The sequence below is a fragment of the Saccoglossus kowalevskii genome, chromosome 8 (assembly GCF_978046115.1).
Source record: "Saccoglossus kowalevskii chromosome 8, keSacKowa6.1, whole genome shotgun sequence".
Lineage (NCBI taxonomy): Eukaryota > Metazoa > Hemichordata > Enteropneusta > Harrimaniidae > Saccoglossus > Saccoglossus kowalevskii.
Window position 1 is genome coordinate 20,896,969 of NC_140648.1, and position 13,216 is coordinate 20,910,184.

A 13,216-nucleotide genomic window follows, 5' to 3' on the forward strand; every position below is an offset into this window, starting at 1 on the left:
CCAAAACGCCCTTATTTGAGGTTAATTTGGAAGTCTGTATAATTTATATGGCAAATTATGCTATATTTAAGTCAGGTTTACATTAAATGATTTTTCGTTTATAACCTCAAAATATTAGCGAAGTAATAAAGGTGTTAGTTGAGTCTGGTTATATTAGTTGAGTCTGGTTATATTAGTTGAGTCGGGATAAATTTATTATCATGATATTTAAATATACCATTTGGAATTATTTTCCCTGATAGTGTTACGAGGATCAAGCACTCATCCATTATTGAAAGGAAGCTAATCTTATGTGCTCTGTGAACTGTTTATAATCATAATCACCATAATCACCTTATTATAGGGAGTGTCAAAATTGACAATTTTAAATCGTATTCATCGTGTCATATATTCACCTCTCAGTCTGTCTGTATAATATTCACCTTGATTGTCCATTGTTAGTAATTATGAATGATTGGTCATGAATAATAGTTATAATAATGACTTTATTGAAATCATACCCTGTTTAGGATCTACATTTTTAAAATACAATAAAGTTCCAGATACATTCAAAATGGCAAGACAATATACAAATGAAGACAAAATGAAAGCATAATAAAATTAAAATAAAAAGAAAACAAGGACTGATAAGAAAAAAAAAATACCCGATAATCAGTTATATCAATTATAAATATTATAAGGCAGCTGGTTTATGAGTGTCACGTACTTCTTAAATTGAAGCACTCAAAGATATATTTTGCCAAATGAATTAGTGATTGTTTATCTTTTGTTTTTAGAATGTCTTTTATGACACAAACACAAGAGCATGTACATGAACCAATAATTTATTTGGCAAATAGGGGGGCACACCACAAGACCATTGTACGCAAAAGTGAGACAATGCATAACAGACTGATAAGATGGTCCCTGGTGCTGCCCCCAAAATGTAGAACAAAGCAGGTGTAAACTAGCTGGCTTACAGTTTCTAAACTAAAATACAAACTAGAATAAGACTGAAAACATGTTGGTTGGTGCAGCATAACTGCATGATGTTAGTATGGAATGGCAGATTGCAGCATGACTGCAACTGTAAAGTATAGGCAGCGAGAGCTGCGGCTACACCATGGTTATGCAGCGGGGGCTGCATGAAGTTAAGAGGTTATGGGTAGAGGCAGCGGGGGCTGCAACTACTGAGTTTAGACATTGACGCAGCGAGGGCTGCCTGTGAAGTCGTTAATGAGGTATTAGTAATTACAATAATAAAATTAACAATAATAATAAAACCCACGCAAAATATACCTAAGAAAATATGAATGATCTTGGGGGAATATGAGCTAATCCCATAAGCGAAGTCCCCGAAATGATGCAATTGTTTCAATTGCAGAATAACCCCCAAGATTTTTTTAGAATGTCTACAGTGTTTTCAATATCAGATTTGTCAATTGTTGTAATGACCTTTGTGGTATGGGGGAACCTGTTTCTTAAATCAGCATAGAGAGAACATGAACGAAGAAAAGAAAAAATACCATGCATAGCTGTCGATTAAAAATCATGATAGCATATATTGGTTGTTTTGTAGCTAGACAATTCATACAAAATTTTGAATTTTAGTTCTATCCTGAAAATTACTATTAATGTTCAATATCCTATTGGAACATGTCTGGTGGTTTGCTTATTTATTCGATTCAATCCTAGAAATGATTGCTCACTCAGCACTATAAAGGATAGGACATTATGTTACCATGACAACAGTATTGTGAATGGTGAAATTAGGTTTCTAGAGAGGAAATAGGCTTGTCAGATGAAGACAATGTTTAAAATTTCTGTCCAGCACTGTGAATTTCATAATTTTTTTTTAAAAGTATATATGGTTCTACATTTTTATGTTTTTTTTCTATAATTTCTTTGTTTTCCATTTCCCATTGCCTACAGGTTCAGGCAAATTTATTGAAAAACATAGCGTAACTATTTCAACCTTGCCCATATAAAATCTAGATTAGATAATGATCGAATGGATGGAGATAAACGATTGTGTTCTGACGCAATTTAATAATAAATTATTTATGTGAAAAAAAATGGCTAAAATTTAGGTGGGAACAATTCTGATTGGACAAGAACAATGAAGTGCATGTAATTACATGTTTTGCAAAAATTACTATACTTTATGTATTATTATATAATATTAATCTCAATGTCCCTTAAATAATAATATAACATGAATTGTATAAATGTTCCTGAAAATAGTAAAACAGCAGCATATCTAATCAAATTTGACAAGAAAAATACTAGCCAATGTATTCCTCAACTAATAGTACATTTACTGTATTACCGGGGTAATCTCAATGTCCCTTGTAGAATAATATAACATAAATTGTATAAAAATTCCCAAATACACTGTAGCCTCGCTATAACGAACTCTTTGGGGGACATACAATTAGTTTGTTATAGTGAAATGTTCACTATAATGAAGCACATAATACATTGGGTCTGTTGTGAGTGGGAGACATGATATGTGTTGATTATATCAGGAAGTTCATTATAACGGTGTTCATTATATTGAGGTTACAGTGTAGTAGTGCAGTAATATATATATAAGCAAAATAAAATGTTGAAGATGATCAGATAAAATCGTTTGAATTAAATTCTTGTAACTTCAAGAAGAAGACAATAGAAAAGTTTTACAACAGAGTCAACGATGACAACAACAACAGGGACAGACATTGTTCCCTCATATGCATGTACCTTGACTTTAATCTGCGATGATATGGACAAGATAAAAAGAAAGAGATGATTATCAGGAATATGTACTCTTACTCTGTCGAAAAGTTGTGGACCTGACTTTTTTGCCATGTAATTATTGTAATATATTCCTCCAATAACTCTCCAGTTTATGTACTAAATGTATTAATTTTGTAAAGTTTACAGAATATTCATAAAATATATATTTTTTCATTCATAAACATACAAAACAAAATAGATTTTGTGACGTATTATTATCAATACATACACATACACATTGTAAGCTATCTCTGAAGGAACAATGGCCATGCAAGTATGTGCATTCAATTTGTTAAAAAAACTGAGGTAAGATTACTGGTTATAAAAACAACCTCTTTTCTGTTGTGAGAGTAAGCTCAGTATTAACATAGCAACCACAAAACTGAAAACCGGTCCATTGTATTATACCTTTTTTTCAGGATGAGACATAGCAAAAGCAAATTCCCATAAAAACTGAAACATGATTTAAACATCAATAAAAAAAAAATTTCTCAAAAGAAAGACTGGATTGTGATTATGGAATAAATTAAGGATGGCCATTATTGTACAATAACAGGACAAGGTTGTTGATGTCCTCAGTAATGGGCTAGACACAGTTGTGCTCATTATCGCATCATAATGGCCAATGAGGATTACTTTATTTCAATTGTATATTTAACGAAATGTTGCAAAATTAAGAATATGTGCAGTGTATTCCTGAGAAGAATGAAATCGACTTGGTTAATAGTGCATCGGAGGTCTACGATGCTTGCAAGTAATGACATGTGAAAACACACTTATTGGTTTGCAGATGAAAAGGACCAGGATTCGCGAATGAATCATAATGGGTTCATTGTTTAAAGCGGGAGGGTCGTCACCTGCGCATGTGTGGGAATTAAGTCCCAAGCAACACATGCTAAAAATGCAAAGGCTCATGGGTAGACGCTTGTTTGTATCATTGACACGCTATGGCCATCTAACGTATACGCAGGTGACGACATATAGATATTGCAAATTCATGCACAATCCAGTTTGTGCACTGCCCAGTTATCATCATTATAATTTAATTTAAAAGGTACATACATGTATACCAACCAATTCATTGTCAAAGCGTGCTATCCAAGGTATTGAAACATTTTTTGAAAATGTCTTCCTTTCTGTTTTCTATGGTAGCATTTACCGGTGAGCTGAAGGAATTGAAATGTGCATTGGACGCTGGTCAGGTAAGTCAGGAAATGATTAAGTGCATACAGCAAGTCGCTGCAGTTAAGAATCATTCTTAATGAAGGGTTAGTTTTACATGTGGTAATAATTACATCCTGATACCACAAAAAATTTGAAAAATTTACCACAAGATTGAAAAATGTATTACAAAATTTAACACAATTAAAGTTTTGTTTTAAAATCTATTTATTTAGACATGCATCATTACCTTGCCCTGTTGACCATTTTATTTTCAAAACAATGTTTTATAAGACATATTGGGATGAATAATATTGGATTTTAATAAAATTTAGACTGGCAAATTTTGTGGAAACTAAAATGAAATAAAATCAAATAATTTTAATATTGCATTAATAATGTTTCAGGCATACCTGAGCTGATTTTATTCAAATGTGATATATATGCCAGACCATCACACTGATCTTTTTTTAGTCCCCGTTTGGACGAAGTCCGAAAACGGGGACTTATAATTCGGTCTCCATCCGTGCGTCCGTGCATCCGTTCGGAGTCATATCTCAGAATCCCTTGGACCGATTCCGTTCATTCTTTGCATGTGCCTAGTACTTTATCTGGGACATATGCACATGCAGTGGTTTAGCGATTTGATTCAAAATGGCCGACTGGCAGCCATCTTGTTTTTTGAAAATGTTGTATTTTGGACATGCTTTGTCTGTTGTCATTCAAACTTGGTACATAGATTATATATGTTAGGTTACATGTCCAGTACAATTTATTTCGCAATTGGATCAAAGATAGTCGACTGGCAGGCATCTTTTTTTATTTTTATGCGGTATCTTGGAAGTGCTGTCAGTTTTCATTCAAATTTGGCACATACATGTACTTTATACATGTTAGGATACATGTCCATAACAATTTGACTTTTTGGTCTTACTACTATATTTCCACAATTTATGTACCATTTTCATTCGTATTTGGCACATACATCATACATATCAGTGTGTTTCATTATCAGATCAAAGATGGCCAAATAATGGCTGTTTTTATTTTTGGCCATATTACTACTACACGGAACACGTGTTTTGATGTAAATAAACAATCTGTTGTATACGCCACTTGTTTTTTGTAATTTGATTCAATATGACTGCCCAATGTCCAATTCTTGTGTAAAAGCACTAAATCATAATTTTTTACAAATCCATCTCCTATTAATGGTTTCAATCTAATCTCAATGACTTCATCAACATCAAATTGATATGTCAGATCACAAAATTTGGGATGGGGACTGTGTCATTAACAATGACTTGTTATTTTCAATTTGATGATATATGGCCAACTGACGGCCATGTTTGTATTCACTTCACTCCTAAATGTGCTCCCCTTTCAATGTTTACATCGCCACAATACGGCTTTCATGCAACATGTCATTATTTTATCATGTACATCCCATAATGGGAAATCTGATTCGCAGCTAGCGCACACATTTATTGCTTTTCCATCTTGGTGTCATCCCATGTAGTTGCATACCCATTGCAGGGCCGATTTTACTATGGGGGCAAAACACAGTAATCGTCACCTGACTTCCATGCTTTGAGAAATGTTCTAATAATAAAATATTAAATTATCTTAAATGAACCAATTCAATCACCATTGTGCTGTGGAAAAATGCATGACATGCATTATGTGAGAGTCATAATTGGGCAACAAAAATGCTTTGAATGCATAAAGGTATATGACAGGTTGAGCGAAATCCGTGATACTGATCATACAAAATACAGATATTGGGAGATTATAACCTGCCCATCATTCATTCACTTGCAGTTACTGCAGATTGAAATAAATATTAAAAAAAAAATACGTCAATTGTTAAAAGTATTGTACTCAACATATGTTCCTGATACTTATATGTTCAGAGATCATAGATGCAAGTTCATGATTTTACAAACCTGCAGAGTGTACTTCATCTGTTTTCAACAATTTTGATTGATTTTCTTGTCAAAAAAAAGTCTGATCCAAAATTAACAAATAAATCTTTGTAAAAATATTTTTTGCTGAAAATTCTGTAGTATTGGTGGGAACATTTTACAGCAAAGTGTTGATGGGGAAATTCTATAGCAAAATGTTGGTGGGAAAATTCTACAGCAAAATGTTGGTGGGAAAATTCTACAGCAAAATGTTGGTGGGAAAATTCTACAGCAAAATGTTGGTGGGAAAATTCGTCAGCAAAGTGTTGGTGGGAATATTCTATAGAAAAATACTGGTGGGAAAATTCTACAGCAAAATGTTGGTGGGAAAATTCGTCAGCAAAGTGTTGGTAGGAAAATTCTACAGCAAAGTGTTGGTGGGAAAATTCTACAGCAAAATGTTGGTGGGAAAATTCTACAGCAAAATGTTGGTGGGAAAATTCTACAGCAAAGTGTTAATTGGTGGGAAAAATCTACAGCAAAGTGTTGGTGGGAAAATTCTACAGCAAAGTGTTGGTGGGAAAATTCTACAGCAAAATGTTAGTGGGAAAATGCTAAAGCATTTGGTACATGTATTAAATAATTCAGAACTAGGCTTATTTTTCAAATATTTTTAGGATCCGAACAGCCGAGATCCGTTTGGAATAACTCTCATCCACAAAGCTGCTATGAATGGTTCTTTGGATTGCATCCAGCTATTGGTCACTAAAGGAGCTCAGGTCAACTCAACTGACCTTAGTGGTAAGTCTTTGTGCAAGCGAACTCTAAAATTAAGGAAAGATTATACTGTTCAAGTGTCTTTCGAGTTTTGCTTAAGAGTTTAAAATGCACAATATTTTTCATTTCCGCAATTATCAGGTTTGATCAATCAAAGCTGCTCTATTACAAGTGCTGCATCTAGTAGGATGCACATAAACCAAAAATTTTAAATATAAGTGATTTGGAACACAATGCCTTCTGTCATTTTTATAAGGGTATGCATAAATGTGGTAGTCATATTACTTATTGCCCCAAAACGAAAAAAATTGTTTTAATGACCTAGCATACAATAAATACATTTTTTGGTTTACATAATCTTCTACTGGATTTTGTTTGATTGACATATCTCAAATAAATCTTCCCGTAAATGAAAATATTTATAAGACTGTTTTATCATCATCAACAGGCATTGCTGTGTTAAAAATCATTGATACAACGATTGTCTTTGATTTTCTGAACTTCTAGTTCATTCATTTTAGTATTTTGTGGTTAAAACAATTCAAATTTTAGTACATAACAATATTTTGACACTTTAACTTTGACCTTTTATATTTTGGAAAAAAAAACTGTATTTTAAAAATAATTTTCTCGCTTTTGGGTATAAAAAAAGCATTATCCCTGTTGTCACCGCTGTATTCTAGTTAATTCCAAGATTATAACATTTTCCCTAGAAGGCATTTCCTTTTTCCTGTGGTTGTCACGGTAATAAGGCATATAAGTATGTGTTCTTTTCACCCCATGGTTGTCATAACCCGGTTTTAATGAGATCCACCGGAAGCTAGTTTACGTGTTTTCTTTCTTCATCTATGTAGGTAGAGAGACGTTACGATCGGTAATCACGCTGTTAAATCATTCACAATGTCTCAACTTCCTTTTAATCTTTGTTCGTCACTGACTGCGCTGTATCAAAAACACAAAGCAAGCTGCAACAAGGAAATGTACTCGTTCTTGTCTGTGCTGATGCTGCAGGATATTTTTTTTTTTTTAAACTTATGCGTATTAAAATTTACGATGTTTTGAGGGATATTGTAAACAGAATCAAAATTTTTGACTTTTCAGTTTCGTGCTCAATTGATTTGCGTAGTTTTTACTGTTCTACAGCATGCCGAAAACAATGTATGAATTTCTTGGAAATATGTCTTGATGAATGAGCTGGTATTGCAATTTTTTATTTTTTTCGTCACTCTGTATGTTGAAAAGATTCCATGTTTTCATCATTGTGTACTAAAATCTACTACTAGAAGGAAGTACTAGAAGGAAGATTTTTCTTTGGGTTTAATTTTACTTTATGTTACAGGGATTATCACTACTTATAAAGTAAATTTTATTAATTCATACTAAGATTAACTTCACATACTCATTGGGTTTCAATTTAGCCATCAATGAAATAATTATTCTTTGTACAGAATCTGAAATCAGTTGTGTACTAAAAATATATCATAACCATAAAATGTTGTCAATGTGCATTTTTTGTGAAACTTTGAACAATGGGTAGGTATATTGGTTTGATGTTTCTTCTTATTTCAAATTGTTAGTAATAATAACATTACCGGTATCAGTTTTTTTGCAGATGGAATTGCCATAGTTTTACCTATTTATAAGAGGAGTTAGAAAAAAAATTTCATAATTCTTGTGTTGTTTAAAATTAGTCAACAGTTGCGCCCTCTTGTGATAAGGTACTGTAAAATACTTTAATTAATTTTTCCTATTTCACTGCAAGAATGATTCAGTGAAAATAAAATCCAGCGAATATACCCTTTTTCCTGTATTTTACATTCAACTTCAGTCAAAAATAAGTGAAAATAAAATTCCATACAAAACAACCAAAAAGTCTTTTCAGCGAAAATGAATTCCAGCTAATATAAAGTATTCTACAGTAACAGGTAAAAAGAGAAAACATTGTGTAAATGTTCAATTCAAACATCGGTCTTGAAAGTTGAAAATCTGAAGCCTGCCCTCTTTAGTCAACTCATGATGTACTCTTGTTTTTATGGCCTCTTTTCATTACTTCTCCTTTCTTTCTTTTTTGTGCAGGTCAGACACCACTTCACTATGCTTCAGCCAATGGTTACTTGGACATTGTCAAGTGGTTGACGGAAAAGGGTCATGCTAGTACGTCAGCCAAAACAAACAAGGGACACACTGCAAGATACATGGCGAAGACGAGGGGAAACAGTAACGTGGTTGTTTTCCTGAATGAATTGGGTAAGCAGATTGATATTTTTAAATAGGTAAACTCTATCTAAATTCTATTCCAAAGTTCAAATATTTCATTCAAATTTAAAATATATAAAAATAACATAGTCGTCAAAAATGAACAGTGATTCTCAAAAATAAAACAAAACTTTGCCATAAATGTAATTGAAAAGCTTTTTGTTTTGTTTTTTTGGAGCTGAAAAAAACCCGCCATATATGCAGGTCATAATGATTTATTATTATCATTATATTATCTCCTCCAGAAAATAAGATGGAAGGCAACACTTGGATGGGAACGTCATAGCAACAAGTTACTCCACGCTACAGAAGATAATTATTTACATCGCAGTTTTAGGGCATATCATCTCATGAAGATTGGAATATTAAACGGTGTCCCAAAAAAAAAAAAATATACCATCACAGTGGAGTCAGTGTGTTACAAAATAAGAAAATTAAAGAAAAATATTCTAATAAAAAGAATTTACCCTCACTCAACTGTCCTGCAATATACAAATGAACCATCTTTTTAGTAATCACATGAGTATATAAAATAAATATGAAAGTTGTTTGTGAATAAACATGAGTTTATTATAACAAGGTTACAGTGTAATTGAATCCAGGTGTTTTTCAAAAGTTGTAATGTTAGCAGTATTTTGTTGAAAACAGTTGATATATAAAGATTTGTGTTTCGTATACGCAATATACAGCAGACATTGTATTAGAAAGGTCAGACATTTCATTTTTCTGTGATCGAGTTTTCAGGCATCAAATTGCACATAAATTTTTACATCAAACAAAATTGAAGATGACAATATTACAAATTAAAATTAACAAAGCAAACTTTAAACTTCAAACATTACATACGATGGGCACCCGAAACAGAATTCAATCAGGAAAGAACGGCATGATTTATTGCAGTGAAGACAATAATTTTAGACGATGAATTATGTCAAATAGCTTGTGAACTTTCAAATTTTGATTACAGCTCATTTAAGTTACTAAAATTTGAGAGACTTGTGTTGACGACAATACAACTTTAAGCTACAGTATTCTTTACCCTGTGTATAATTTCAGTGCAGTGATAGTTTCTTTCGAGAACTTTCTACCACAGGTTCATGTCTTACATTCATAAAAATTGTTTCCAGTCTTAATTATTTTGATCATATGTACTGTAAGCCACCTAATTTTTGTGATACAAATTTTTTGCTAATTTTGTGTGCCTTGGTAAATCCCAAAATATTTTTGTGAAGCATTCATTGGTATCTTTAACAGTGCCATATTTTTTCTCGCCAATATTTGAGTGAGGTGACATTAGTCACTCATATGTATAAAGCACTATTTCATAATCATTGAGAAAGGTTGTAAATTCAGGCAGTAATTAAGTGCTATTGCCAATTGCCAAAATATTGGTTTTACAGTGAAATCCGTGAAAAAGGTATATTCCGTCAGTATTCATCAACCTTTTCATGGTAATTTCATACATTTATACTTTTTAAAAAAGAAGCACTTGAGACACTGCATTGTGTTTTGTTTGATGTGCATCGAATGTGATGCAAAACGCATTGTGAAATGTTCTTGTGAAATCCGTTTTTTGTATGAAAAAGTCACCATTTTTGATTATTCACCAAATAAACTTGAGAAAAAGGTGAGAGTGTAATTCGAAGCAGTGTCCATTTCCATCTTGTCCAATGTCTGCAGTCTACACATAGCGAGGCAATCTGGAAGGTGGTGATCACTCGGCAAATGTTTTGTTTAGATTAGGTTATACAACACTCTTCGTCCCTTGTAACTTATACTGCAATGAAGTAAAAGAAATGATTGTATGCAGGTGTTTTTCAAAGTGTGCAAATCAAAAAAACAAATAAACACTAATCATAGCTGTGCATAATGGGCATGTGACCCAGTTAAACCAATGACGCACCAGCTACATGTAAGTTGATGTTGTAATGACAGAGCTTCATGACTCAAGTCGACAAACTGTTAGGAAATTATAGTGTTATAATGTGTGCTGTACTTTTAATACTAGTATTTGTTAATTTATGTGAATACTCGCAGTACAAATTCCCTCACCACACCTTAGTACATGTACCATGTACATGTATTCAATCCAGTTTTACTTTTGCGAAACTTCTCAGTTGAAAGTGTTTTGGTAAAATTGAACAATCAGGAAACCTTTTTTTTTTTTTTTTTAAGTTTCATTATTCTGCATACACCTGATGCAAGGTGGTTTTCCTTAAGTTATTCACTGCCAAATTTGATTACGAGGGAAACCACTTAGACATCTTGTTGAATTTTGCATATACTAGGAATTGATTCATAGTTACAGTTTAGTAAAATAACAATTGCGCTATCTTTTACACACTGTCAACGTTGCGCTGGTCATGCAACAAAAAACTTATTGCCTGATATAACTTTTTCGTATATATACTAGTAGCTACCGTAGTTGATACTGGTAGAGTCGTGCTCTATAAATAGGTTATATATTTAGGGACAACGTCAAAAGTTCAATGTAGGATAAAAAACTTAATTCCTTTAGTTTTTTCCCAAACCCCCTACCCCCCACTGAAACTTAATTGATAAATATTGACCATGGCGTCAGACTACATTCACTATTAAATACAAATTGATAATCCGACAGTAGTATGGCATAGCAGTTGGTTACCGGGTGGGTGTAAAAAGACTTTACACTCGGACCAAACCATTTTCTCGTCTTGGATGTGTTTTTTTTTTGTTTTCTGTTATTTTTGGCTATGATTGGATAGAAAAAAACGAATAACAAATACTCCAAGATTTTTTTGACTTCATTTTTGTAGGATAGAAACTTTTTGAGGTCAAAACCCTCCACCCCCAAACTAAAGCAAATAAGTTTTTTATCCGACATCTATCTTTTGACGTCGTCCCTTAGATTACGGTACATAGACCTATGCAGAATAGAACAGTCAGCTTTTACACTCAAAGTCTATATTTGTAATTTAACTTTCTGTTTATTCATGCTTTATGGAAAAATTACAAAGATATATATAAATTTAAATTGTTTATTCTAATTTTATTGTAACAATATTTAAAGTAAATGTATTTTTTTGTGCGAAAACAATATTGTCTATTTTGAGCCAGTGGCCTGCAGTACCATGAATAAAACATTGTACAAGTAAATATACCCAGTGTTCCATTGGTTTTCATTCGCTGTACTTGAGTGTGTGTGTGTAGCTCTAAAACTACTTGAGTTTCAAAAAGCTGAATATACAAAAATGTAGCATGTCTGTTGTATGTACGCTGCTAGTCGTGTAATAAGTTATTAGTATTGTCCCCAAGTTCATTACTATCGACTATGTCTCATCTTATTTGGCAACACTTGGTCGAAATTACTGTCGTCATGCGTAGTTGATCCAGACAACGCAGAGTATACTTGGCATGCATAAATGCCAATTGTTTCTACAGTCAAAATGTACAAGAAATTATCAAGCTGTTCTGTTTTTCAGACATGTCAGAACTAATTTCAACGTTAAATGCAGTAGTGTTGGTGCGTTAAACAGTTGTGAGTGAGAAAATACTTGGTACATGTATATATATATATATTTATATATATATAAATAAAACAGCTCAGAATCTGTTAAGTTAACCTGGTTGTGTATGATACAGTGGTTTAATACCATGCTCAGCATGATAGGAAGGTTCTTCAAAGTTCAAAGCAGCTAGTCTCGTGCACCATTTTGGTCATCAATCAATGAACATTAAAAGAAGCCAGGCATCATCGTACAATTTACGCAGCTGACGTCTGTTTATAACATTCAAAAGACTCCTCCTGTGAAATAATGATTATAGTCCTTCTTCATACAAAGTTTAATACTACAATGAAAAACATCTTGGTCACTTTCAGCGTCACTTACAATGAAATGGAGTACACCATAACTATTTTCGTCTTCCCACACATCCACATTAAGTTGGTCATTGGGATGCGTCTCTCGTAAATACCTAGCTGAAAGGTTGTCCACCATATATAGTGCAAAATCTTCAGTGATGTTTTTAAAGTATGCACCAGCTACTGCTCTGTGCGCGCAATTGGAACATAACCGCAAATAGTAACTATACCTGGTATGGTTGTTGTGATCTATGTCATGGTACTCAACTCGTCCAACATGTCTGTACGTTTGTGTTGCCTTTTTCAGTTTCGTTGTCATTGTTGCTTTCGGCCCTTCAACATATGGAATGTATCTTTCTTTGTAACTCTCGGGTATATAGGTTGCCGTCCTAGACGTCCCATCAACTCTTGCATGAACGGTGTTCATATATGCAATCACAGTGCCGCTCTCCTTATCGAATAACGTTTGCCTGTGACCAATAGAAGTGCTTCCAATGTGACACAGCTGCAGTTTTGCAAT

General features: G+C 33.1%; 1 protein-coding gene across 1 annotated transcript in view; it reads left to right on the plus strand.

Annotated features, from left to right (window-relative positions):
- LOC146739383 (uncharacterized) overlaps positions 1-11,994 on the plus strand; it is a 50,468-nt gene extending 38,474 nt beyond the window's left edge. Inside the window, exons 2-5 of the mRNA XM_085502953.1 lie at positions 3,910-3,959; positions 6,500-6,623; positions 8,676-8,846; positions 9,101-11,994. Coding sequence (XP_085359079.1) covers positions 3,910-3,959; positions 6,500-6,623; positions 8,676-8,846; positions 9,101-9,141 — 386 coding nt within the window. The 3' untranslated portion in view covers positions 9,142-11,994. The remainder of the gene's footprint in view (positions 1-3,909; positions 3,960-6,499; positions 6,624-8,675; positions 8,847-9,100) is intronic.
- The last annotated feature ends 1,222 nt before the right edge of the window (positions 11,995-13,216 follow it).